We start from the raw sequence: 26,167 nt of genomic DNA on the forward strand, positions 1-26,167 counted from the left end.
CTTCAGGTTGGGGGGTTATTTGTAAGCAAGGACTGGCCTGTCTCCCAAGATCTGTGAGAGTGATGGGTTGTCCTTCAAGCTAGGTTGTAGATCCTTGATGATGAGCTGGAGAGGTTTTAGTTGAGGGCTGAAAGTGATGGCTGTGGCGTTCTGTTATTTTCTTTGTTGGCCCCGTCCTGTATTTTCCCCCCTACTGTTCCTCACACGTTCTTATCAAGTGCGAGAAATGGCTGAAGGTGACGGCTAGTGGCGTTCTGTTATTAACACCAGTGTCTGCCTCTTTCCACATGACTCCAAACTCCCTGGTCTACAGCACAAGCCTGTCCTACAACCCCAACACTGCCAGCAACACAGGGATCCTGAGAACCAGTCCAGCTGTGCTCCCTGTTGAGAGTCACTATCCCAGGTGACTCTCCCAGAGCCTGAGATGCTCTGTCCCTATTGCTCAAGCCTAGTCCCTGTTCTGGGACCATGTTCAGTACCTGAAGTTTTCTCCTCTCCCATGAAGTACAATGTGAGCAGTAGAGCCATCAAGCTGACATGGGTTCCCTTCAGGACTACCCTGTCTGCAGAGGATAGGATGGGTTTCTCCCTGCACCTGATGAATGGTAGCAGCCTCTTGGAGCCAGCCTATGCAGTGGTTTGGATTCCCCTAATGACTGCAAAGGGGTCACGAGGCTTTTTCCCTGTAACAAATCTTTCTGCACCCTGCTTTTTCCCCACCTAGGAGCTTGCACACTGTCAGTAGATTGTGGGCCACTCTTGGGTAATTTGAACTGACTGCAGGATAGTTTGGGAGGCTGCTGTGGCTCTCAACAAGTTCTCCCTTATGGCTTTGGGGCTGGAGTAATTCCTGCTTGTCTACTAGCTGCCTCTCCATGTCCAGCATCCCTGCTGTTTCCAGCTCCTCTATACCATGCTGGCAGCAACTGCTTCCCACCCACCCAATAGGTAGTCCTGATTGCTATGAAATAGCAAGGTGCATGGGAGCGATAGGGATCTGTCAAGTCTCCTCTTGCAGTGCTCTTGAAGAACTTGCGTTGCAGATGACTGGAGTGCTGAGAGATCCTTCAACGGATTCCAGCTTGGGGAGGTTGTGCATATACAAGCTGATGTCAGCACTGGGAACCATGTGGCTTTGAAGCTCTTTGTGGACAGCTGTGTGGCCACCCTGATCCCAGACAGGGACTCCTCTCCCCAGTATGCTGTCATTGACTTCCAGAGGATATTTCCAGAGGCAACATGTGTGTATGTGTCTGGGGGGAAGCACGTGGGGTCATGCGCCCCCCAGTTTTGCTACTTGGCTTGTACTGAGCAAGCTTGGTAACAGCTGCTGAAGCTGCTGCTCTCACTCTGTCCCTGCACTATTGGCCAGTACGAGTTGTCTTTTTGAAGACCTATGTTTCATAGGGAATCCCACTGACCCTTGACTCTAGTGTCTGGCTGCCTGGTCGACGGGAGATCAGATGACACCATCTCAGCCTTCGTATCCTCTAGGCTCAGGCAGGACCAGTACATGGTTTTCCATGGCACCAGGCCCAGGCTCCAAAGAGGCCCCGGCCTGGCCTGCTCTTCTCTGTCTCCCGCCCACCGCTCTATCCTGCAGGGGCAGCAGCTTGGTCCTGCCAGCTCTTGCTGCAGGGCAGCCTCCACCAGAAGCCAAGCTCCCCTCCCCCGCCTCTTCCCCCAAGCATTCCGCATTTCTGCCCCTCCCCCTCCCAGCGCTTCCCCCGCCACTGAACTGCTGTTTGCCAGCGCAAGGGAGGGGGAGGAGTGGGGCTGCAGTGCGCTTGCTGCTCGAGGAGGAGGTGGAGAAGAGGTGAGGGCTGGACCTTGGGGAAGGGAGCCGTGAGCTGCTCAGGGCAGGGGGCTGAGAGCACCCTCATGACCCCAGCCCACACCCCCCAGCCCTCTGCTCTGACTCCTGCATCCCCCAACCCAACCTGAGCAGCAAACAGGAGCTCCTGTATCCTCCCACACATTCCCACCTGCACCCCTCGCACCAAACAGGAGCTGCCTCAGGTAAGCGCTCCACACCCCAACCCCCTGTCCCAGCCCTGAGCCTCCTCCCTCACCCTAAGTCCTGGCCAGGCCCTGCACCTCAACCCCCAGCCTGCTCCTGCACCTCTCTCCCAGTCCCTGCACTCCCAGTCCTGAGCCCCCTCCCGCACCTAAGTCCTGGCCAGACCCTGCACCCGAAAGTTTTTTACGTTTTTTTAATAAAGCGCTCTCACCCCAAACGCTTTGCAACAGTTAGCTAACGGCACAAACAATATTGGGAAAGATCACTAAGGGGTCTGCCGAAGCCCTCAGTGATTTTCAAGTGATCTGTGGAAAAATAACTTAGACTACAAAAGCAATCAAGGTACTGCACTTTACTTTTCATTTACTTGCTATTACTTATAGGAGGAGGATGAAGAAAACAAAGCATGAAAAACGGGGGTGAGGGGGAGATAAGAGAAACTGTTCTTTTTCTTGGCTGGGTCCCAAGGAGGGGCCCCAAAAATTAAGCTGAGCACACTGGCTGTCATGTCACCTGGGCTGGGGATACTGTGTCGACTGATCCCCAGAGTCTCCAACCTACCTGGGCAGTACAGCAGACATTGCCCCGCCCATAGCTCCTCTCCACTCCCTAGTCCACCCACCACTTGCTCCCCCTGCCCCTCACCCCACTTAAGACTTAGCCCGCTCACTTGTAAAAATGATTGCTTGCCCCCCCCCCCCCCCCCGCTCAGTTCAGGCTTTCTGGCACCCGTGTTGCTAGGTATCCACCTTTAGACTGGAAACTCGAGTAGAAAACGGGACCCGAGTGTCCAGTTAGCAGTGCTGACTGGAAACTAAAAGTCCAGTTATAGGAGTAACCACATTAGCCTCCGCTCCTCCCACTCCCAACACCCAGCCCAGAGGACTGGAAAAGAACCTGTCCTGCTGCTGCTGGATGTCACAGAGTGTGGGGGAGTCAGGTCCTGCAAACCCCCCCCCCCCCACTTCCTGCGATTCACACTTACTCTCAGCCAGCCAGTAAAACAGAAGGTTTATTAGATAACAGGAATATAGTCCAAAACTGAGCTTGTAGGTACAGAAAACAGGACCCCCTCAGCCTCCCTGTTTCCCCAGCCAGCTCCAAACTGCAACCGCCTCCAGCCCCTCCTCTGGCCTTTGCCTCTTTCCCAGACCAGAAGGCCATCTGATCTCTTTGTTCTCCAACACCTTCAGTTAGCACCTTGCAGGGGAGGGGCCCAGGCCATCAGTTGCCAAGAGACAGAGTGTCAGCCATTCTCTGTGCAGACAGCATCACACCTGCCCAGGCCCTACAACAATCACACATACTGAGGCACCCACACAGTATTCAGAGAAAACACTAAGAACATTCCCATTTCGTCACACTGGAGGAGGGGCAGCTCAGTGCAGACAGAGATGAAGAGAATGGGCTAGAACCAGGGAGAAGGTACGTACCAGCTCTATGTGGGCAGGGGCCGGGGGAGAGAGAGGGATCCTGTTTACCCCTTCCCAGCCCTGCTGTGTTTGCAATTTACTCCCAGCCCCTCCCTTGCTCCAGGGACCAACCCTAGGTCCTGCCCCACTGTGCTTTTGCCCCTCGCCCCTACCTTGCTCCAGTCAGCAGGGACTAATCCTCCTCCCATGTCCCACTGTGCTTATCTTGCCCCGGCACCTGCCTTGCTCCAGCTGGGGACCAATCCTTTCCCCACCACCATGCCCTGCTGTCAGGGTGAATAAAAATCAATTTTTTTAAATTTAAAAAATTGGATTTTTTTATTTAAATCAGATTTTTTTGATAAAATGCTTTTTTCCTCAAAATGCCTATCTAAAGATAGCTTTAATTAAGATACATTATAGCTCAAAGATATCTCATCATGGAATAAGGATTATAAATTCTAATTCTGTAGTATCAGACAACATATTCATGCAATGTTTAAGAAAAGTTTTGTACATGAGTTCTAATAGTTCATGGATTAGGAACCCAATCTTATGGGGTTCCACAGGCTTCTGTATAGGTTATTTAGGTTAATCTTGATATCTACACAGTTGGGACTCAGTGCTCAGTCAGGAAGATACCATCAGAGATGCTTAGTTTTGCAGTTCTCAAACTGTGGTTTTGTGTCTCCAGAGATAACATGCTTGTTAACAACAAAAATGTTTTTAAATAAATAATATATAGAGGTGAAAAATAACAGACCTCAACTCTATTGTCCCTCTGCAAATTTGTGTACAGAGACAATCCCTTACCTCTCTCTAAAAGTGAAAAGTTTCAAAAAGTTCAATGAATAGAAGATTGTGGGCAGAATAGATCTGGACAAATAGAAGAAGTCTGGAGATAAATGTGAGATGCGAGGGACATATGCTTTTTTGTTAAAATATTATGTTTGCTGTTGAAGAAAAAAATCCAGAATACTTAATGTTTTTGTTTTAGTTAAATAAAACAATTTAAATGTCTGTCTGGTGATGTTCTCCTCCTAATACAGCGTTGCAAGAAAATCCTCCAAATATTCATGATTAACCTGTTGAACTGGAGATAGTTCACCTCCTAATGACTTCATAAATATCTGCTTCAGATACCTTTGGTAAATGAAATAACCAAACAATCATTCATTTTCTCATCTAGCTGTAAAACTCATCTGAAAAGTTTTCAAAATAAAACACTGTTTAAAAATGTATAGTGTGTACCTTCTAAAAATGAAACCTACATCAATCTCGGAGTTGTGAACAATATGTATTAAGGTTATAACACCCAACAAGAATGCAATTTTATGTAGAAAACTATGATTAAATTGAATCTTTCTGACTAGTGATTTAAAATCATTATTTAAATCAAATCTACCCTGCTTGCCCCTGGCCCCTTCATTCCCTAGGGGGGGCCCACAAATATGTTTGGCATCAGGCCCACAAAAAGTTAATCTGACACTGGGCAGGACATACTGCAGTTCATGGTGGATGTGTTCAGGTTTGCAGGAGATGCTAGAAATTTGATAAGGATTCATGGAATAAGAGGGAAGGTCCTTTTATGGACTGGTTAAAAGATAGGAAACAAAGGGTCGGCCAGTTTTCACAGTGGAGAGAGGTAAATAGCAAGTTGCCCCATAATCTCTACTGGACCTGTGATGTTCAACACGTTCATCAGTGATTTGTTTAGCCATTTTTCCAATGAGGTAGCAAAGTCTGCAGATAGCTAAAGCCAAAGCAGGCTGTGAAGATTTACACAGGGAATCTCACTAAATTGGGTGAGTGGGCAATAAAAGGATAGATTAAAGTCATTGTTGACAAATGCAAAATAATGTACATTGTTTTCCAATCAACTATGCATAAATATAGTGTCACAAATATAAAAGGAAGGGTAACCACCTTTCTGTATACAGTGCTATAAAATCCCTCCTGGCCAGAAGCAAAGTCCTTTTACTTATAAAGGGTTAAGAAGCTAAGATAACCTCACTGGCACTTGACCAAAATGACCAATGAGGAAACAAGATACTTTAAAATCTGGAGGTGGGGGGAAACAAAGGGTCTGTCTATCTGTGTGATGCTTTTGCCGAGATCAGATCAGGAATGCTCTTCAGAACTTCTGTAAAAAGTTGGTAAACAATCTAGCTAGAAATGCGTTAGATTTCCTTTTGTTTAAATGGCTGAGAAAATAAGCTGTGCTGAATGGAATGTATATTCCTGTTTTTGTGTCTTTTTGTAACTTAAGGTTTTGCCTAGAGGGAATCTCTATGTTTTGAATCTAATTACCCTGTAAGGTACTCACCATCCTGATTACAGAGGTGATTCTTTTACATTTTCTTTAATTAAAATTCTTCTGTTAAGAACCTGATTGCTTTTTCATTGTTCTTAAGAGCCAAGGGTTTGGGTCTGTGTTCACCCATACAAATTGGTGAGGATTTTTATCAAGCCTTCCCCAGAAAAGGGGGTGTAGGGCTTGTGGGGGATATTTTTTGGGGAAAGACGTTTTCAAGTGGGCTCTTTCCCTTTTCTTTGTGTAACACTTTGGTGGTGGCAGCATAACGTCCAAGGACAAAAGGTAAAATAGTTTGTATCTTGGGGAAGTTTTAATCTAAGCTGGTAAAAATAAGCTTAGGGGTTTTTTCATGCAGATCTCCACATCTGTACCCTAGAGTTCAGAGTGGGGAAGGAACCTTGACATATGGAGTCTAAATTAGTTCTTGCTACTCAAGATAGAGATCTTGGGGTCATTGTGGATAGTTCTCTGAAAACATTTGCTCAATGTTCAGCAGCAGTCAAAGGAGCTAACAATATTAGGAACCATTAAGAAAGGAATAGAAAATATAATAATGCTACTATATAAATCTATGGTATGCTGCCACCTGCATGCAAGTTCTGGTTGCCCCATATCAAAAGAGTTGGGAAAAGGTACACAGAATGACAACAATGATAAGAGGTATGGAACAGCTTCCATCTGAGGAGAGATTAAAAAGGCTGAGATTGGTCACCTTAGAAAAGATGAGAAAGGCCGGGGATATGATAGAAGTTGGTAAAATGATGATTGGTGTGGAGAAAATGTTAAGGGGTGAACACTTCCCTATCCACAACGTAAGAACCAGGGGTCACCCAATGAAGATAATAGGCAACAGGCTTAACATAAATGTAAAGTGTTTTGTCACAATACAGAGGCAGCCTGTGAAACTCCATTGTTAGGGGATGTTGTGAAGGCCAAAAGTACACCTGCCTTCAAAAAAATTAGACCAGCTCATGGAGCATGGATCCATCAATGGCTACTAGCAAAGATCAACCCCTTGCTCCAGGTATCCCTAAATCTCTGCCTGCCAGAAGCTGGGACTGGATGACAGGATGGATCACTCAAGGATTGCCCTGATCTTTTTCCTTTTAAGCATGTGGCACTGGTCACTATTGGAAGGCAGGATTCTGGGCTAGATGGATCATTGGTCTGACCCAGTACAGCCGTTCTTATGTTCTTATGAGATGCCTTCCTCCTCCCCTAATCCACATTTAAGATTGACTGTGTCATGGGTTGATTCCTCTAGTCCCACTTCCCCTCCAGATCTATATTACCTGCCATCAGAAAGTCACTGCAGCTGAGCAAGCCTCAGATCCCTTGAACAAGGCTTGTTCTCTCAACAAAGCAGGCAACATATGAGTAGCTGGCGTAAAGCCGTTGGCTAGCCAAAATCTGAACTTGTGACCCTTCCAGACACACTAGAAAAGATTTGGCTTTTCCACATCGTCAGTATCTCGGGAGTGTGGTGATTGCTGGACCAGAATGGGCAGCCTGCTTGACTGTTATCTCATGTGCTCAGACAGTAACTTCCTATAGCATGGCACGCAGAAATAGATTTCTAGGAAAATCTAAGGGTTGAACCAGAGCTGCACAATTTGCTCTCTGCAGTACATGACAGTTCCTCTGTTCCAGCTGGTCTTCAGTGGAAGGCACCAGAGGGGGCACATCTCTCTGCAGCTGCTGTGAGACTGGGAACTGTGGGTTGCTTGGAGGACAGTGTGGGAGAGTAAACCCTCTGGACAGATGGCCGGGGAGGCGCTTCCAGAGAGATGTGCCCCCCCACACAAGCATGGTAGGTTCTCTGTACAATGCCTGCATTGTATTCTTTAGTTCATGGGGTGGACACACTGATTCCAGCTGAGTTGGGTCCATTCTGTTCCTTGTGGCATCATCCCAGTTCCAGAACTGGTAAGTTTCAATCACTATTTAATTGGGGGCATTTCTTTCCTCCCCTTCCAACATAGGTGACTCGGAGGGGGAAGCAGAGGCTGATGTTGCTGTTGGACCCTTGTTCATCCTTAATGCAGCGGAAGGCTTAAGGTTTCAAATGGAGGAAGTGAAGATGACGTTGGAGGGTAAGGAGACTGTTGACTGGGAACGGAGTGACCAGCTCTTGCTTCAAGTTCTAATCCACTTTCTCCTCCCCAGGTCCAGAAGAGCCCGTGATGATCCTGGGGATATTTGCTGTGGCTCTACCTGTAGTTCTGTCCCTTGCTGCCCTGGTAACCATGGTCATACGCAGAAAGGACGGACACTCTGCACAGTAAAGAGTGAAATCAATATGGATGGTCTATCTGGATTTGTAGAATAAAAGAGATGGGGGAGGGGAGAAAATACCATTGCCATTTAATAGCCCTTTTTCCTGGGCTCTGGATGAAGAGTCTGAACTCACTGATGGTGATCTTTAATCCTTTTCCAGTGGGGTGGGGACTGGGGACAAGAGAGGTGGTTCCTGCCTCATTTTGGGCTCATTAGCGGGGCTTTGGACAATATCTTCAAAGTGCCCAACAGCCACTTGTCTAGGAAATTCCAAACTGCTCCAGTGGCCCAATTTCCACCCTACCCACCTGCCAGTGGCATTCGGAGTGCAATGTAAGCAGTAGTGTAACTGAGGATAAAATGAGTTTCTTCCACTGCTTATTGGGAGCTAGAGTTCACGTTGTACCCACTCTTCTTACCAATCCACCACTGAACATAAGGATCAGAGACCCTCTGCGTGCCACCTAAGGTGAGGCAGTCCAGCTGGTGGCTCCAGCCTCCCTTCCAGCAGGGTCTGCATAAAGGTGTCAGAATGGAGCATGAGCTAAACATGAACAGCTGCAGCCCTGAGGGACTTAGGCTGAGAAGCACTGCTTAGTTAGCATATTGCCAAGACCCAAAACAGCGATTAAGCCCTCCCTTGCGGGGGTCTTCAACAGTTGGCCAGTTTTTCCTTTGTATGGCTCTGGAAAACAGGCATATTCATCCTCCTTTGATCCAGGTAGAACTGCTCTTTACAAACAATAGACACTATCCACTTCCTTTTAACTCTTCCACATGTGGAAAATTTGAGCTAGTGATTTGATTCTATGCTGACCCTCTAACTCTTCCCTAGCTGGACTCTAGAAGTGGGAGGGATAGGGTTGCCAACTTCCTAATAGCACAAAATGGAATGCCCCTGCACGCCGCTTCTCTGAGGCCCCACCCCCTGCTTATTCTCCCCAACCCTCACTCACTTTCACAGGGCTGGCTTGGTGGGATGGCGTGAGGGCTCTGGCCTGGGGGGGGTTGGGGTGTAGGAGGGTGTGTGGGCTCTGACAGGGCAGTGCTCACCTAAGGCAGATTCCAGAAGCTGCCAGTATGTCCGGCTCCTAGGCCTTACTGGGAATTCTGGGAGGGGTGCAGGCAGAGGGGCCTGACGGCTCTGTAAGCCTCTGTCTGCAAGTGTCACCCCCACAGTGCCCATTGGCCATGGTTCCCAGACAATGGGAGCTGTGGAGCGGGCACGTGGAACAGGGATAGCGTGCAGAGTCTCTGTGGCCACTCCTGTTTCTAGGAGCCGGACATATTGGCTGCTTCTGGGAGCTGCACGGAGCCAGGGCAGTCAGGGAGACTGTGTTGTCGACCGGACTTTTAGTGGCCCGGTCACCAGTGCTGACTGGAGCCACCAGGGTCCCTTTTCAACTGGGCATTCCAGTCAAAAAACAGATGCCTGGCAACACAGGGGGAGGAGGAAAATAACCCTGGGCCTTTGCTTTCTTTCACTCAGTGAGATAAAGGGAGGAAATCAAAACCCCTTTCCCAGGGAAAACATGGTGGTTTTAGCAGTTCCTACTCCAGCTGCAGCCCTCAAATACTGATTCCTGTGGTGTCCTTGGCTGGTGACAGCCTGTAGTACCCTCTGGTGCACTCAGACATTCCCCAACTATTAATCCAGCAGGCTCAATGGCTGTGTGGCTGGGTCCCTTTGCAGAAGAACAGGAGGGCAGGAAGACCAGGCAGGCTCCACTTTCAAAATAGCTTTTTTGATTGCTGCTGCACATTGAGTGGCTGTTTTCAAAGAACTATCCATGATGTCGCCAAGATCTCTTTCTTGAGAAGTAACAGCTAATTTAGATCCCACTATTGTATATGTATAGTTGGGATTATGTTTTCCAATGTACATTACTTTACATTTAGCAACATTGAATTTCATTTGCCTTTTTTTGCCCAGTCACCCAGTTTAGTGAGATCGCTTTGTAGCTCTTCACAGTCTGCTTTGGACTTAACGATCTTAACTAATTCTGTATTGTCTGCAATCTTTGTCATCTCACTGTTTATCTCTGTTTCCAGATCATTTATGAGTATCTTGAATACCACAGGTCCCAGTACAGATCCTTGGAGGAGCTGTTGTTTACCTCTTTCCACTGTAAAAACTGCCCATTTTATTCCTCGGTTTATAGTACCAATAACACTGGCTGCTGTGCACTGCAATTTTCTTCCTCTCTGCACATCTCTTCATCAGCTCCTAACATAAGGGACTAATGATTCTAGAGAAAAGCAGTGTTGCCAACTCTGATTATTTTACTGTGAATCTCACAATTTTCAAACTGGATACAATTAACTTAGGCTTGAATAAAGACTGGGAGTGGATGGGTCATTACAAAAAATAAAACTATTTCCCCATGTTTATTCACCCCCCGCTGTTCACCTTACCTGATCACTCTCGTTACAGTGTGAATGGTAACATCCATTATTTCATGTTCTCTATGTATATAAATGTCCCCACTGTATTTTCCATGAATGTATCCAATTTAATGAGCTGTAGCTCATGAAAGCTTAAGATCAGATAAATTTGTTATTTTCTATGGTGCCACAAGTACTCCTTTTGTTTTTGCGCATACAGACTAACACGGCTGCTACTCTGAAACCTGTCATTATGCAAGGCACTGAATTTAGCCATATGGAGTGGAAATCTATCAACTTCATGAAAAAACTCGTACAGATACAGACAGACATCATCTTCCTTTCCAAATGCAAACAGATGGACATCATACCAAAAGGACTGAACGTAAAAAGTCCATTACACTCTACAGACCACACAGACTATGCTGACAGTTTGTGCCACCTGCTCTCAAAGAAACTGCGGAAAGACCTGATCAACAGCCTCTATAGCAAACAAGGAAAGATTAAGAATGAGCTCTCAAAACTGGATACTCTCATAAAAAACCAACCTTCCACACAAATTTCCTTGTGGCTGGACTTTACAAAAACTAGACAAGCTATTTACAACACACACTTTGCTTCTCCACAAAAGAAAAAGGACACTAAACTATCTAACCTACCACATGCCACAAGCGGCCACAACAGCTTAACAGTTCCCTTAACCCATCCAGCAATATTGTTAATCTATCCAACTATACTCTTAGCACAGCAGAAGAATCTGGCCTATCTCGGGGCCTCTCCTTCTGTACCTCCACCCCCACGAACATGATATAGTTCTGTGGTGACCTAGAATCCTATTTTCGACGTCTCTGACTTAAGGAATATTTCCAACACACCTCTGAACAACATACTAACCCACAGAGAGCTTCCTACCAAGACTACAAGAAGAAGGATTCTGGGTGGCCTCCTCCTGAAGGTCGAAACAACAGACTGGACTTCTACATAGAGTGCTTCCGCCGAAGTGCACGGGCTGAAATTGTGGAAAAGCAGCGTCACTTGCCCCATAACCTCAGCCGTGGAGAACACAATGCCATCCACTGCTTTCATCCATTCCACACCACACCATCCATTGTCTACAGCCAAGTTCTGCGATACAACCGCATTTGCTCCAACCCCTCAGACAGAGACAAACACCTACAAGATCTCTATCAAGCGTTCTTACAACTACAATACCCACCTGCGGAAGTGAAGAAACAGATTGACAGAGCCAGAAGAGTATCCAGAAGTTACCTACTACAGGACAGGCCCAACAAAGAAAATAACAGAACACCACAAGCCGTCACCTTCAGCCCCCAACTAAAACCTCTCCAACACATCATCAAGGATCTACAACCTATCCTGAAGGATGACCGATCACTCTCACAGGTCTTGGAAGACAGGACAGTCCTTGCTTACAGACAGCCCCCCCAACCTGAAGCAAATACTCTCCAGCAACCACACACCACACAAAAGAACCGCTAACCCAGGAACATCCTTGCAACAAAGCCCATTGCCAACTGTGTCCACATAGCTATTCAGGAGACACCATCACATCACATAAGCCACACTATCAGAGGCTCGTTCACCTGCACATCTTCCAATGTGATATATGCCATCAAGTGCCAGCAATGCCCCTCTGCCATGTACATTGGTCAAACTGGACAGTCTCCACGTAAAGGAATAAATGGACACAAATCAAACATCAAGAATTATAACATTCAAAAACCAGTCGGAGAACACGTCAATCTCTTTCGTCACTCCATTACATTACAGTCACTCCATTACATTACATTACATTACAATTCTTCAACAAAAAAACTCCAACGAGAGACTGATGAATTGGAATTAATTTGCAAACTGGATACAATTAACTTAGGCTTGAATAAAGACTGGGAGTGGATGGGTCATTCCACAAAGTAAAATTATTTCCCCGTGTTTATGCCTTCCCCACCCCCACACTGTTCCTCAGACGTTCTTGTCAACTGCTGGAAATGGCCCACCTTGATTATCACTACAAAAGGTCTCCCCCGACCCCGCTCTCCTGTTCACTCTCGTTCCAGTGTGTATGGTAACACCCAGTGTTTCATGTTCTCTGTGTATATAAATCTCCCCACTGTATTTTCCACTGAATGCATCCAATGAAGTGAGCTGTAGCTCATGAAAGCTTATGCTCAAATAAATTTGTTAGTCTCTAAGGTACCACAAGTCCTCCTTCTTTTTTGTGGATACAGACGAACATGGCTGCTACTCTGAAACAATTTTAAGGATTTTCTTAATGCCCCCAAACATTGGAATCCTATTTTTACCAAATAATCTGTTTTATTTTTAGAAAGTAAGCTTCTAGCCCTCTTGGCTACACAGAAATACATGGAAATGTGGATCCTAAAGTCACATAAATGAGATGCCAAATAAGAAAAATGCTGCCATTATTCCTTTTTCTAAATCTCATGATTTTAGCCAATTACTAGATTTTTGGAGGCATGAGTCATGAATTTTGAATGTCTGGAGTTGGCGAAACTGGAATTGATATTTATCATCCAAATTAGAGATTTTGCACCACTGAATGCCTGCAACCTGCCAGGAACTTCCCAAAGGCTGGAAGGCACTGACTGCCAGGTGGCAAAAATCCCATTAATTATTTTCCTGCCCCAGGTTCAGGGCAGTGGTTGTGATTGGGCCCCGGCTGCCTGCAGTCTAGGGAAGGCTATTAATTACCTGGGCAGTGGGGAGCTGGCCTTAGCTTAGGGGATAAAGGGCTCCAGAGCAGCAGTTTCCCTCCAGGCTGGGTTTGCTGCAGGATGGATGGATCGATCGGGCACAGTCTGGGCTTCCTCTCTTGTGCTTGGCAGTCAGGTGGGGTAGCCTGTTACAATTCCTGGGATTTCTCTAAGAATGACTCAGCCGTCTGGAGAACCACCCCTAAGCCCCCTCGCAGAGAAGCCCATGTGCCCTCTCTTGGCCAGACCTACACCTGGGCTCGGGTTGATGCGTTCCAGCTTAGGGCTGTGTCCCTGCTGCAGTTTGTCATGGTGCAGTATGAGGAGGCTCAGATGGTGATCACTGTATGCAGGGATCTGTTTGGGATGGGGCGACTGATTAAAGCTGCTAACTTGAGCCTTGGCCTGGCCGCCTGCTGGTACATGTCTCTTAATGCTGCAGAGAAAATGGTGACCTTTGCAGCTGGGATCCATGAATGTGGCAGCACCTTGCAGGTAAGGCTGTTTCATACAAGCTATGAGATCACAGTGAGTCAGATGAGGGACCTTGTCCTATCTGACACCAATATTGCCCCCTCAATGGGTTTGACTAACACTGCATTGGCCTTATGGTGCCTCCATTAACAATCTGGTGTCCCTGTATCTGTGGGGTTGACTTTGCAGCCTTGGCTGTCTATGCTTTTCTTGTGGAAGAGAGAAGCTCTCCTTACAAACAATCCCCATCAGAGGGGGTGTACCTGGAGTTGCTGCTTACCTTATATGAAGGGGGGGGCTGCAGAGACAAATGGCCTACTTCTATTTCAGATGGTGGGGTCTGGACTGAAGGGCACTCCAATGCTGTGCTATGTATCTTGATTCAAGTCTTGACGCAAGCTCTTTCTGTCTTGAGACTGGCACCGCCACTTGGATGGGCTGTGTCTTGTCTTTCCCCCTTGGAGGCTTAGCTGCAGTTTCTGGGTGGTCGTTTCCATGGTTAGTGGGCCATATGCTGCACCACAGAACAAGCAGGAAGTCAGTTGTGTTGGGCTGTGTCTCCTTAAGAATGCAGTAAGATATGGCACTAGAATGAGAATTCTTCCCTTACCTGCATGCAGACAAGAAATCTCAGCTAGTCCTGGATGGAGAGTGACAACTCCTGCGGTTTTGAAATGTCACCATCTTTCCGCATTGACACTATCCTTTGATTGATGCTGTGAAATTGAATTGTCAGATGGAAAAGGCCAGACTTTGATTAATTTGTCAAGCCCCTCTCGGACCTCTGGTATCTTTCTTCTCAAAATCACTGTGCCTCTGCAAAATGCATAGGCTTTGAAACTGTGTATGTTTTGTTAATGATACTTCCTAGAAATTTTCTGACCAGAAATGTGAACACCCCTTCCCCCCAGCCCCGGCCCCTGGCTACTTCTACAGTCACCTCTCAATCCCACCCAGCCTGCAGCAACAGAACTGATGGCTTGCACAGAAGAACCAGTGCTCAGGAGCAATATGGAAACAAGCTTGTCTGTAGAGTTTCTCTTTTCCTCCCCACTCTCTATCTCTTTCTGCAGGCTGGTCTCACTGAGTGTCAGGCTACCTGTGTATTGGTCACTCGTCTATCCTAAATAATCACCCTGTGATACAAGCTCTTCCTCCTATGTCCCCCTTGGCTCTCACTAGAGAATCGTTGGAATCTTAGCACTGTCCAAAGCCTTGAACTTCTAATTTCATATAAGTCAGCCCATTAAACCTTGGCAGTCTTTTTTTCATGTAATAACGCCAGTGTCTGCCTCTCTCCAGACCCCAGACTCCCTGATCTACAGCACAAGCCTACCCTACAACCCCACCCCTGCCAGCAACCCAGGGATCCTGAGAACCCTATTGTGTGTCACTATCCCAGGTTGTTAGGGGGCTTATGCCTTCACCCACTTACTTCCCTGGTCTTTCTTGCATGAACAGAAAGCAACAATACTCGAAGTCCAAAAGTGCAAACAATTCAATGTTTATTGGGGTGAACTTCCAGCAAGCATGATTCCAGTTTCCTTCCTTAATATCCTCCTTCCCAGCTCTGACACCACCGAGCCTTACACCTGTGTCCCTGTTCCCATTCCTGCCCTTAGCCAAACATGATTCCAATTTCCCCACCCTCATTCCCTGTTTCCATTCCCCCCTCACCCCGCTTCCTGGAGTCATGCTTTGGATGCACCAATGATTGTCAAGTGAGCCTTGTGCCTGTGCGGGAGTGTCTGTTACACAGCCCTCTCCTTCCCCTTTGGGGCTGTCAGTGGAGAGTGGTGAAGGGACACAGTCCAAGTTCCCACGTTTGGGCAGTCTGACTGCAGTGTAGCGCCTCAGGCAGCTGAGGCACTCAGCAAGGTTCCCCTTATGTGTCAGGGCAGTAATTCCATCTTGTGTCAACCAGCTCCTCTCCACAGATCCATGTGGGTGCTGGGCTGTACGCTGCAAGAGGAGCTAAGCTTCCACCTACCCAACACATAATCCTGATAACTAAATGAGAGCAGGGAGCATAAGGACTCCAGAGGGGCTACATATGCTGCCTGTGGTGCTCATGGAGAGCTTGCCTTGCCGATGACTGGCGCACTGAGACACGATCCAAAGGATTCCAGCCGGGGGAGGTGAAGCATATGCAAGCCAATGTCAGCACTGGGAACCATGTGGCTTTGAGGCTTTTTGTGGACAGCTATGTGGCCACCCTGAGCCCAGACACGGACTCCTCTCCCAGATATGCAGTCATTGACTTCAATGGGTAAGAGCTGAGGATATTCTTCTAGAGGATATTTACTGATGTCACTGGTAAGGAACTACTTTTGCTGGGCATCTTGCTAGGCATGTTAGTGACCCTTGACTCTTGTGTCTAGCTGCCTGGTGGATAGGAGATCAGCTGACACCCCCTCAGCCTTCGTATCCCCCAGGTCCAGACAGGACACACTGCAGTTCATGGTGGATGTGTTCAGTTTTGCAGGCGATGCAAGTCATTTGGTGAGATGCCTTCCCCCACTCTATGTCAACACCTAATAGGGCTGTTAAGACTGTCCCCTGGAATGACTCTATTCCTACTTCCCCTCCAGATCTATATTGTTAGAGAGCTTATTCCTTCACTCTCCCACTTCCCTGGTCCTTCTTGCATGAATAGAGAGCAACAATATCCGAAGTCCAAAGGTGCAAGCAATTCAATGTTTATAGGGGTGAACTTCCATCAAGCTTAAATCCGAGTTCCTTTTTCCTTATTTTCAAATCCCAACTTACTTTCTGTTTGCCCCTAATTTATATAGTAATATTCTTAGCTATACCTTAACCAATAATTCTACTGAAATTTACCAAACCAATCCTAACATATTGTAACATGATTCGCTAACCAGTTGTATCCCACCACCTTAATTAGTTTACACCCAGCAAAATTAATTATACAGCAGACAGAAACAATCACAGAACCAGACAGAGACCATGCAAATAAACAATAGCAAAGTGGGAACTATAATGACAAAACCTCACAGAAGTGAGGATTTCACAACTATATCTATAAAGACATAAGGGTTTCCCAGCTGTGTCTATGGATAAGTGACGACTTACCAGACAGAAAACTATCAACTAAATTTCCTTTTACATTTTCTAGGCTCTTCCCTTTCTCTGGAGGTGATAGATTGGATCACCTTCCTAACAGCTCCGTATTGACTAGTTTGGAATGTGAGGTAGTGACTGTTTGCTTCCCAGTTTATGGCTGCCTCTGCTGCTTAGCCAAAGGCATTGGCCTAAGAACAGGGCCTCATACCGTCACAGTGAGAGAAGGCCCTTACACAGATTCTTTCTTGTGTACCTCTATTACTAGCTAAATGATAAACATATACCTAAATTATAGGCCTTTACAGGCAGGCCTGAATGGCTATATCCTAACATATATTACCTGTCAGCTGAAAGTCACTGCAGCTGAGCAAGCCCCAGATCCCTGGAACAAGACTTGTTCCTTCAACAAAGCAGGCAACATGTGAGTCGCTGGAGTTGAACCTTTGGCTGGTCTTAATCTGTTCCCCTTCCAGATGTTGCAAAATTCAATTCTCTTGTACGCTCTTTATCTTAGAAATTGGCTGAGAAGTACTTGGATATGGGAGGGTTTAAAACTGACCAGACAAATGGGCAATGCACTAGACAATATAGATTCTGATAGTGACAACTTATAACATGTATTCATGTGGAGAAGACTAGTAGGAAAAAGCTAATAAAGCATTGAAGAACTGCACAGTAACTTGCTATAGTAAATAACTATCTTTTCTTTGTTACAGCTGGCTTCCAGTGGAAGGCACCAGAGACATTTGCAGCTGCTGTGAGACTGGGAACCGTGTCGGCTGGCTGGAGGACAGTCTGGTAGCATGAACCTTCTGGACAGATGTGCCCCCCCGCCCCCAGACATGGTAGGTTCTCTGTGCAATGCCTGCATTGTATTCTTTAGTGCATGGGATGGACACCCCTATTCCAGCAGAGTTGCGTCAGTTCTGATCCTTGGATCATCATCCCACTTTGGAACTGGTGCATCTAAATTGTTACTAATGGGTTGTGTGTGTGTGGCGGGGGGTTTTCAGCCCCTTGCAATACAGGTAATTCTCTGACAGAAGCAGAGGCTGATGTTGCTGTTGGATGCTTATTCATCCTTAATGCAGCTGAAGGCTCAAGGTTTCAAACAGAGACCGCAAAGATGACACTACAGGGTATGGATGCTGCTGGGTGGGAAGCTGATAGTTCTAGTTCTAACTATCCACCCATGGTCTCCGCCCTCAGGTACATGAGAAGAGTCTGCAATTACACTGTGATGGGCTGTTGTGGCTCTGGCTGTAGTTCTGTCCCTTGTTTCCCTGCTAACCTTGACCATATGCAGGAAGTAGAAGAACTCCACTGTCTGGTCTGTGTATGGTGTGCTAATCTGTACAATAAAGAGTAAAGCCAGCTTAACTGGGGTCTGTGGCTGGATTGTCTAGGCCAAAATTGGAAGGAGGAAAATGTTTGTGACTTAATAGGAGCTAGAGAAGGATCAAAAGGGTCCTGAAAGCTGACTTATCACTCAGTGCAACATTCCTTGCTCTGGGGGGATGGGGAGAGACAGTTCCAGTGCCTGTCATTAGGAGTGAGGGAGAGACCTTCAACAGCCTCCTTGAAATGTTGACACTCTTGCAATGCTCATGGCCCAGCTCATGTGCCACTGTGCCTCAGTCTCCAGGAAACCATGCCAGACTGTCCCAGCTTCAGTCCCTGCCTGCTAACCATACACTTGGTGCACAGAAGTTAGAGGCAAATGAGATGACTGAGGCTGGGGAGGGTTTTTCCTGCCTGGGGGCAGCACAACGGTCAAGCGCCTGGTTGCTACTGGCAAACAGTCTGTGAAACCTTCATGGGGGGGGGGGGTGGAGGCAGGCAATGCACCTGAGTCTGTCTCTTTCTGCCCAAATGGAGGCCTAGATGCTCTTCTCTCGCTCCCACCCCTCTTGATTTGCTTGGGAAGGGAGTACAGCAAACTTCCATCCCCTATAAACATGCCCTGCTGTCTTTTTATGGGGCAGGCATGTATGTTACAGCCCCTTCCATCTACTCCTGTCAGGGGTCAAGCTCCTCTTACCTCTTAAAACTCTCTCTATTTTGTAATACTCAGGTGCTCTGGGTCCTTCATAAATGGATCCTGAATAGTGGGGACAGTGGCTTGCCAGGTCTCAGCCCAACAGACTGGGAGGGTAGAGATAACAGCTGGTCTTGTATCACTATACTTTGGATGCAGTGCTTGCTGAATGCCCCTTGAAGACATCTCTCTCCTGGACTTCAGGCAGTACAGGCCAACAAAGAATACAATAACACCTACAATTCTCCCTAGCATTTATTCCACAGTTGCTCTAGCAGTGAGTTGCAAAAGTGGAGTTGCCTCAGCCACATAAGCCAGATTCTGATTAAATAGAGGAAAGAAGCAATAAGGTGGGGAAGGAAAAGGGCATGGGGGATGGGGTGACATCAGGAACCCAAGTCTCATAGTTCAGGTGTTGGTGGTGATTGCCAGGAGATCCCTCTCTTGGGCCGTCAGTGACAGGCTGGGTCACTACAAAAAATAATTTGTCAACTGTTGGAAATGGGCCACCTGCACCCTAACTGAATTGACCTCGTTAGCACTGACCCCCCACTCATAAAGGCAACTCCTATCTCTTCATGTGCTGTGTATTTATACCTGCATACTGTATTTTCCCCTCCATGCGTCTGATGAAATGGGTTATAGTCCACAAAAGTTTATGCCCAAATATATTTGTTAGTCTCTAAGGTGCCACAAGGACTCCTTATTGTTTTTGCTGATACAGACTAACACAGCTACCCCTCTGAAATCTAGGCAGGATGCCTCTCAGGATCCAGAAGGCCAAGGGGTGTGGTGGTGGTTCCCAGGATATGGGGGTGGGGGCTGCCATGGTGGTGAAGCTCACTCCTTCCATTCCATCCTGCTCCCAGGGTGCACCCGGCTCCCACTGCTGGAACCCCTCAGCTTGTCATATCAGGCCATGACTTCACCAGGAACCTTGAACATTCCTATCACCGTTCTTTTCACCCAAACAGTTCAGTGTGCACCAGCCTATTGTCTCCAACTTCCAATGCCATCTATAAACAATTGTGTGTAACAGGCAGCGTGGGATTTTTGTTACCTTGGACAGTTTAGAGAACAGGCCTCTGATGGCCAGTTGGGTCTGATTCTCACTGTTTTCCCTGCCCCAAGTTCAGGGCAGTGGCTGTGATTGGGCCCTGGTGGCCTAAAGTCTAGGGGAGGGTGTTAATTATCTGGGCAGCTGGGAGCTGGCTTTAGTTCAGGTTATAAAGGGCCCCAGAGTAGCAGTTTCCCTCCAGGCTGGGTTTGCTGCAGGCAGGCAGAATGGGATACAGCCTGGGCTTTGCCCTCCTGTGCTGGGCAGTCAGTGGGGTGACCTGTTTCAATCCCTGGGATTTCTCTAGGAGTGACTCAGCCATCTGGAGACCCACCCTGAGGGCTGAGCCCCCTCACAGACAAGCCCATGTGCCCTCTCTTGCCCAGGTCTACCCTTGGTCTTGGGTTGATGCTTCCCAGCTCAGGGCTGTGTCCCCACTGCAGCCTGTCACGGTGCAGTGTGAAGAGGCTCAGATGGTGATCACTGTGCACAGGGATCTGTTTGGGACAGGGCAACTGATCAAAGCTGCTGACCTGAGCCTTGGTTCGGCTGCCTGCCAATACACGTCCCTTAATGCTGCAGAGAACACAGTGACCTTTGCAGCTGGGCTCCATGAATGTGGCAGCATCTTGCAGGTAAGCATCCCTCAGAAGCTGGAAACCCGCTCTTGCCATGTTGTGGTGGGGGAGGTGTCAAGAGCGTCAACTCCTCTGCTTTGTATGTATAATTCTACATCCAGTGTTCTAGACATATGTGAAGTGTTCTGGTGCAGTGCCTGAAAGAACTGATGGCTCTGTGCTTGTGACCTGATGGCTGTGGGTGGTGTGCAGCTGTGAGTGTCTCGGGGCCTGGCTATAGAACATAGCTAACATAAGAACATAAGTCCTGTCTGAGAACATATGGGAACATAGCTTGTACAGAAGCATGGTAAGCTGTTCTTTTGTGCTCTCCAAAATATGGGAGGAAAGACTGGGGGGAGGGAATCCTTCTAGAGAGAAGATGACAAAAGCCCTCAGTTTTGACTGTGTAAGTGCTGGCTGGAGAAACATCCAAGCCTGTCTTCAGGCTATGGGTTCAACCAGTGGCTCTTGGTTCTGCCACGCTGGGGGCGGGGGTGGGGATGGACCATTTGTTAGCAATAGGGAAGGGCAGAGTGGATGTGACATTCTGGGTGCTGTTTATGACTCTGTTAGAAGGGGGTTGTGACTCCTGGGCTGAGAGCCCCCTGGGTTACACCTGGGGTCCCTGTGTCCCAGGAGCTTACCTGGCTTGAAAGGCTGAAGTCTAGAGCTAAACTCATTCTAGTCTGAGTATAGCTACTGCTCCCTTCCCATCCCTTGACTCTCTCTGGAGTTCCCCTCGTCCCCACGGCTGGAATGGTTTGCAGCGATTGGTTGGTACCAAATCTCTCATTGGTCTGCTTCCTGGTCTCCTTGTTGCCAGCAAGGGCCTCGCACAAAGATAACATGCAAATTCATTAACCATTCCCAATCTGGAAGGCAGAGTGGTGCTGGAGTGGGATTCTGGCCTACTGGGTGATGTTGGGCAAGTCACTTCCCCTGCTCAGTGCCTCAGTTTCCCTACTTGCATATTGGGGCTAAGTTACTTCCTTTGTAAAGTGCTTTGAGATCTCTGATGAGAAGATATAGGTAAGAGGTTGTGAATGTTCCAGTTAGGAATAAAACCCCCCTTCAGAAATGCATAATCTCTGGTGGGATGCAAATTCTAGTTCTCGCATAGCTCTGCAGGGACCATTTGCAATTTGAGCCATTGGTTAGATACATCAGCTATGATTTTTCTTTCTGCTCTCTCATTGAGAGCCTTAATATACTATAGTTACTAACGACTTACTGCTGGGACAAAATTCATCCCCATGCATGACTAAAGCCCTCAAAATAGGGTGTATCTAGTGCATGGACCTTGCACTGGCTCAGTTCACCTCTAACAAATAACGAAGCTTAAAATTTACTGTCCTCTCAAGTCTTAGCAGCACAAAGAGACTCAAATGCCTGGGGCAGCAATCACTAAGGCTTCTAAAGAGGGGGGTCAGAACTTGCTGTAGGATTCAAACATGCCCTTTACCTGATCTTCCTTTCTGTCTCTGCCAATATGTGACAGAGTCTAACTAGCATCAATGTCCAAGAAGCACCCACAGTGTGAAGTCTAGCAGCTTTGATGCCTTCTAAATTTCCCTTCAGTTGCCTCTCGACTTGACCCTTCACTTCCTAATACCTGCCTCATGTGCAAAATATTAAACATGTATCTGAGCAGGTTGGAAACATGGGGATATTGTGAACACTCTTCATTAAACTTCTCTAAAGCAGAGGGGAAATATCAATCTTACTGTGAGTCTTTCAACATCTGCCTCTTCCCAGATGACCCCAAACTCTCTAGTCTACAGCACAAACCTGTTCTACAACCCCACCCCTGCCAGCAACCCAGTGATCCAGAGAACCAGTCCGGCTGTGATTCCTGTTGAGTGTCACTATCCCAGGTGAGGTGAGACTCTAATCCTGTCCTTGCACTTAGTGGCCAGTCTGGGGTCTGTCTTAACCACTGGGCCTATCTCTCCCAGGAAGGACAATGTGAGCAGCAGAGCCATTAAGCCAACGTGGGTCCCCTTCAGCTCTACCCTGTCTGCAGAGGAGAGGTTGGATTTCTCCCTGCGCCTGATGAATGGTAGGTGGGAGGTCCTGTCACCCTCTCGTCAGACATGCCAATATCTGTTACATTGGACCCACTCTCTGGCTTCAAAGGCGTTGGGGGCTTTCCTGGAGCACTAGGACTCAGTACAAAGCTGGGCAGCTCTCGGCACTAGCCACTGACCCCCATACTGCAGGAAGGAGACTTGGATGGCAGAGCCAGAATAATCCACAGACCATGCAGCGTTTCCCAGCCAGCTCCTCTTGTCCCTGCGGGGATATCCCACTAGCTTGCATTCCCACCTGCAGCTCTTATCTCCCTGTCTTCCATCTAGGAACTCTTCATCTCCTCCTCCAAAGGCAGTGACTCCTCTCCATGCCAGCCCAGGAGCTGGGGTCTATAGGGAACCATACCATCTGCCTGTGGTGCTCATGGTGAACTTGCCTTGCAGATGACTGGAGCGCTGAGAGACCCTCCAATGGATTCCAGCTCGGGGAGGTCATGCATATCCAAGCTGATGTCAGCACTGGGAACCATGTGGCTTTGAGGCTCTTTGTGGACAGCTGTGTGGCCACCCTGGGCCCAGATAGGGACTCCTCTCCCCGCTATACTGTCATTGACTTCAATGGGTAAGCCCTGGGGCCTTCTTCTAGAGGATATTTACTGCTGTAGCTGGAGAGGATCTATACATGGTTAGCACCTTATTAGTACCTGACTATGACTCTTGTGTCTAGCTGTCTGGTGGATGGGAGATCAGATGACACCACCTCAGCCTTTGTATCCCCCAGGCCTAGGCAGGACACACTACAGTTCATGGTGGATGTGTTCAGGTTTGCAGGAGATGCCAGCAACTTGGTGAGATTCTTCCTCCCTCTAAACTCAGACTAAACAGATGTTGGTGTCCCTTTGTGTGCTACTAACCCTGCTATTCCCCTTCACCTCCAGATCTATATCACCTGTCATCTGAAAGTCACTGCAGCTGAGCAAGCCCCAGATGCCTTGAACAAAGCTTGTTCCTTCAAGAAAGCAGACAACATGTGAGTAGCTGGAGCACAAAACATGAGCGTGTGATGAGACAGTGGAGATCTGACCTGCTGCATGGCTTGGATCTAGAGGCAGTTCTCATGCTTATTCTCTGAATATAGGCTATTGTTTGGTCCAGGGACTGTTGGGTTGCGGCCCCTGGGGTGAAGGATGCTGCTTGTTCACTAAGGATATGACTCTGATGTAGGTCAGGTGTGACATCAGTCACTGGAATTACACATCTGACACACAACATGCTCTGAGGAACTGGGTATGATACCAGGATCAAGCTTATTTTTGTGGGGTGGCTGCAGAAGGGGCCCCCCTCTATGCAGGATTTACGTTGAAAACCTTCACCCTAAGCTCCCTTCAGTGCCAGTTTTTCTGTATTAACTTAATTCAGGAGGCCATGGTAGAGCAGTTACTTGGCCTGTCGCCCTGCGGAAAAATAAACAGGTCTAACTATAGGTAATTGAACTCCTTCTATTCCAGCTGGTCTCCAGTGGAAGGCACCAGACAGATCTGCAGCTGCTGTGAGACTGGGAAGTGTGGGCTGGTTGAAGGACAGTCCAGGAGAGTGAACCCTCTGGACAGATGGTCAGGGAGGCGCTTCCAGAGAGATGTGCCCCCCAGGCATGGTAAGGTCTCTAATGTGTATATACTTCAAACTGAGATGTTCAGCTCTGGCTCTTCCAATGGGGCTCCATCCCAAATCCAGTGTCTAAGGTGTTACTGGTGAGTTTCTCTTCCATTCTACATCCAGGTGGCTCCTGGGGGAGAGAAGATCAGGCTGATGTTGTGGTTGGACCATTGTTCATCCTTAATCAAAGCTCTAAAGGTCCCTTAGAACACCAGGTGGAAGCACCACAGGGTAAGGCATCTGCAAGCTGTGACATGGCTGAAATGCCCATTGTTTCAGTTCTAATGGCCTTATTGTCTCTCCACAGGTGCTGCAGAGGAGCAGGGCACAAACTTGGGCCTGGTTTCCATGGCAGCAGCCATAGCTCTGGCCTGGTTTCCCTGGCTGTGACTGTAGCTCTAGCCTCTCTTGTCTTAATTGTTCTCCTAGGCAAAAAAAGTGACTGTTTGCTTCCTTGGCTTTACTCTTGTGACTTCTCTAATAAAACATGACAATGGGATCCTGTGCTAATGCTGAATTCCTACTCGTTGCTCTGTAGGTGGGAGGAGAATGAGCTCTGCTGTGGATTGGACTCTGGTGGGGGAAGGTATGCTTCTCTTCTGATGAAGTTACCCCTGACAGGGAAAAGTGGTGTTAACAGGTAATGGAGATGCATAATGCCTGGCCATCAGGATAGGAAGAGCAGCCAATGACTCTAACTCTATAACAGAGACTTTTTTCTTTTTTATCTGATAGCGATCTGGCTGTCCAACTTTCACTGAATGAGACGGGAACTGGGTACATATTCTCTGCGGTGGCTCTGAAACTTGGCCTACCATAAATACATGTAATTTATCCCAAGCATTGCCAACCGGGGCTACCTTCATACTAACAAGAACCAACTACATCAACTGCCCCATGTCCATCCCTTCTGCACATCCATGTAACAACAAACAAAGTCATTAGTCTCTTTTCCTTTCGCCTCCTCCTCCCCCCCAAATCCTGAGACAGAAGTAAACCGAGACCATCTCTGACAGGAGTTTGTCCAATCTGTTCCTCCAACAATGGGAATTCTACAGCCTCTTGAAAGCCTGTTCCAGAGCTTAACTCCCCTTAATGCTACAAAGTCTTTCCTAATAAATAACCTAAATCTCCCTTGTTGCACATTAAGCCCATTACTTCTCTACATCCATAGAAGGTAGGACAAGAACAATTGATCCCTGTCATCTTTATAACAGCCTGTAACAGATCTGAAGACTTATCAGGTGCCCCCTTGGTCTTCTTTTTCTCAAGACTGAACATGTGTAACTCTCTAACCTTTCCTCAGTGGCCAGGTTTTTAACCCTTTCATAGCTCTGAACTCTCTAACTTGTATACATCTTTCCAGAGCTGGCTGCAGTACTCCAGCTGAGGCATCATCAAAGCTGAGCAGAGTGAGACACTTCTAATATCTTACCTATGACACCCCTCTGGTTGCCCTACCCCCCCCTTTTTTTCAACTGCATCACACTGTTGTCTCCACTTGTGATCCACCCTAAGTAGGGGAAGGAAGTGATCTGAAACAGACAGCTTCTTCCTCCCCACCCCAGCAAGCTCTCTGAAGTGCCAGTGTGTAACCACTAGATTTGCTTAAGGCTGGGGCAGTTGCAAACTGGAAGGTGCTAAAACTGTTTTCCCTAAGCTGCAGAAAGTAAGTGTGAGCAGGGGAATCCTGTCCTCCACTGCCACCTTGTGGAGAAAGAGGGTTAGAGGCTGGAGGTCATGGAACAAAAGCACTTTGCTGAAAAAGTCAACCCTAGCATGACCTTGGTTAGATAATAGGCCAAACTACACTCACTCTCCTACTGCCCCCTCATCACTCTATACTGAGACACGGGCTGGTCTTTATGATCTTTCAGGCTGTAGGTCCACTTGTGAGGTGCGATCACTCAGACTGCCTTTGATGTGTTCTCCTGCTGTATAAGGACATGTGCACTAGTGCCACTAATGCTGAGGAGATGCAAGAAGTTGGAAAGTCAAAATAGAGAAAGAGGCAACTTTAAAAGACCTCTTCTTGAATAGCCGTTAGCTTCTCTCATCT

The 26,167-nt window shown here is 47.5% G+C and overlaps 1 protein-coding gene and 2 pseudogenes across 1 annotated transcript; all 3 read left to right on the plus strand.

The window, feature by feature from the left end:
* Positions 1-287: 287 nt before the first annotated feature.
* On the plus strand, positions 288-8,037 carry LOC144271462 (zona pellucida sperm-binding protein 3-like; annotated as a pseudogene).
* Positions 8,038-13,293: 5,256 nt separating this feature from the next.
* Positions 13,294-18,997, plus strand: LOC144271463 (zona pellucida sperm-binding protein 3-like; annotated as a pseudogene).
* A 1,032-nt stretch (positions 18,998-20,029) lies between these two features.
* LOC144271232 (zona pellucida sperm-binding protein 3-like) lies at positions 20,030-24,498 on the plus strand. Its single transcript, XM_077828436.1, has 9 exons — positions 20,030-20,437; positions 22,124-22,296; positions 22,378-22,481; positions 22,897-23,074; positions 23,180-23,300; positions 23,391-23,482; positions 23,961-24,106; positions 24,232-24,339; positions 24,416-24,498. The coding sequence occupies exons 1-9, from the start codon at positions 20,030-20,032 to the stop codon at positions 24,496-24,498; spliced, it is 1,413 nt and encodes a 470-aa protein (XP_077684562.1).
* The last annotated feature ends 1,669 nt before the right edge of the window (positions 24,499-26,167 follow it).

This window comes from Eretmochelys imbricata, chromosome 10 (genome assembly GCF_965152235.1).
Source record: "Eretmochelys imbricata isolate rEreImb1 chromosome 10, rEreImb1.hap1, whole genome shotgun sequence".
Taxonomy (NCBI): Eukaryota; Metazoa; Chordata; order Testudines; family Cheloniidae; genus Eretmochelys; species Eretmochelys imbricata.

Bases quoted from the DNA above. Each gene is read 5' to 3' on its own strand.
- LOC144271232 (XM_077828436.1), top strand. From the start codon at position 20,030: ATGGGATACAGCCTGGGCTTTGCCCTCCTGTGCTGGGCAGTCAGTGGG. The intron at 23,075-23,179 runs GTAAGCCCTGGG...TCTTGTGTCTAG, and splicing joins ACTGTCATTGACTTCAATGG to CTGTCTGGTGGATGGGAGAT. The intron at 23,301-23,390 runs GTGAGATTCTTC...CTTCACCTCCAG, and splicing joins CAGGAGATGCCAGCAACTTG to ATCTATATCACCTGTCATCT.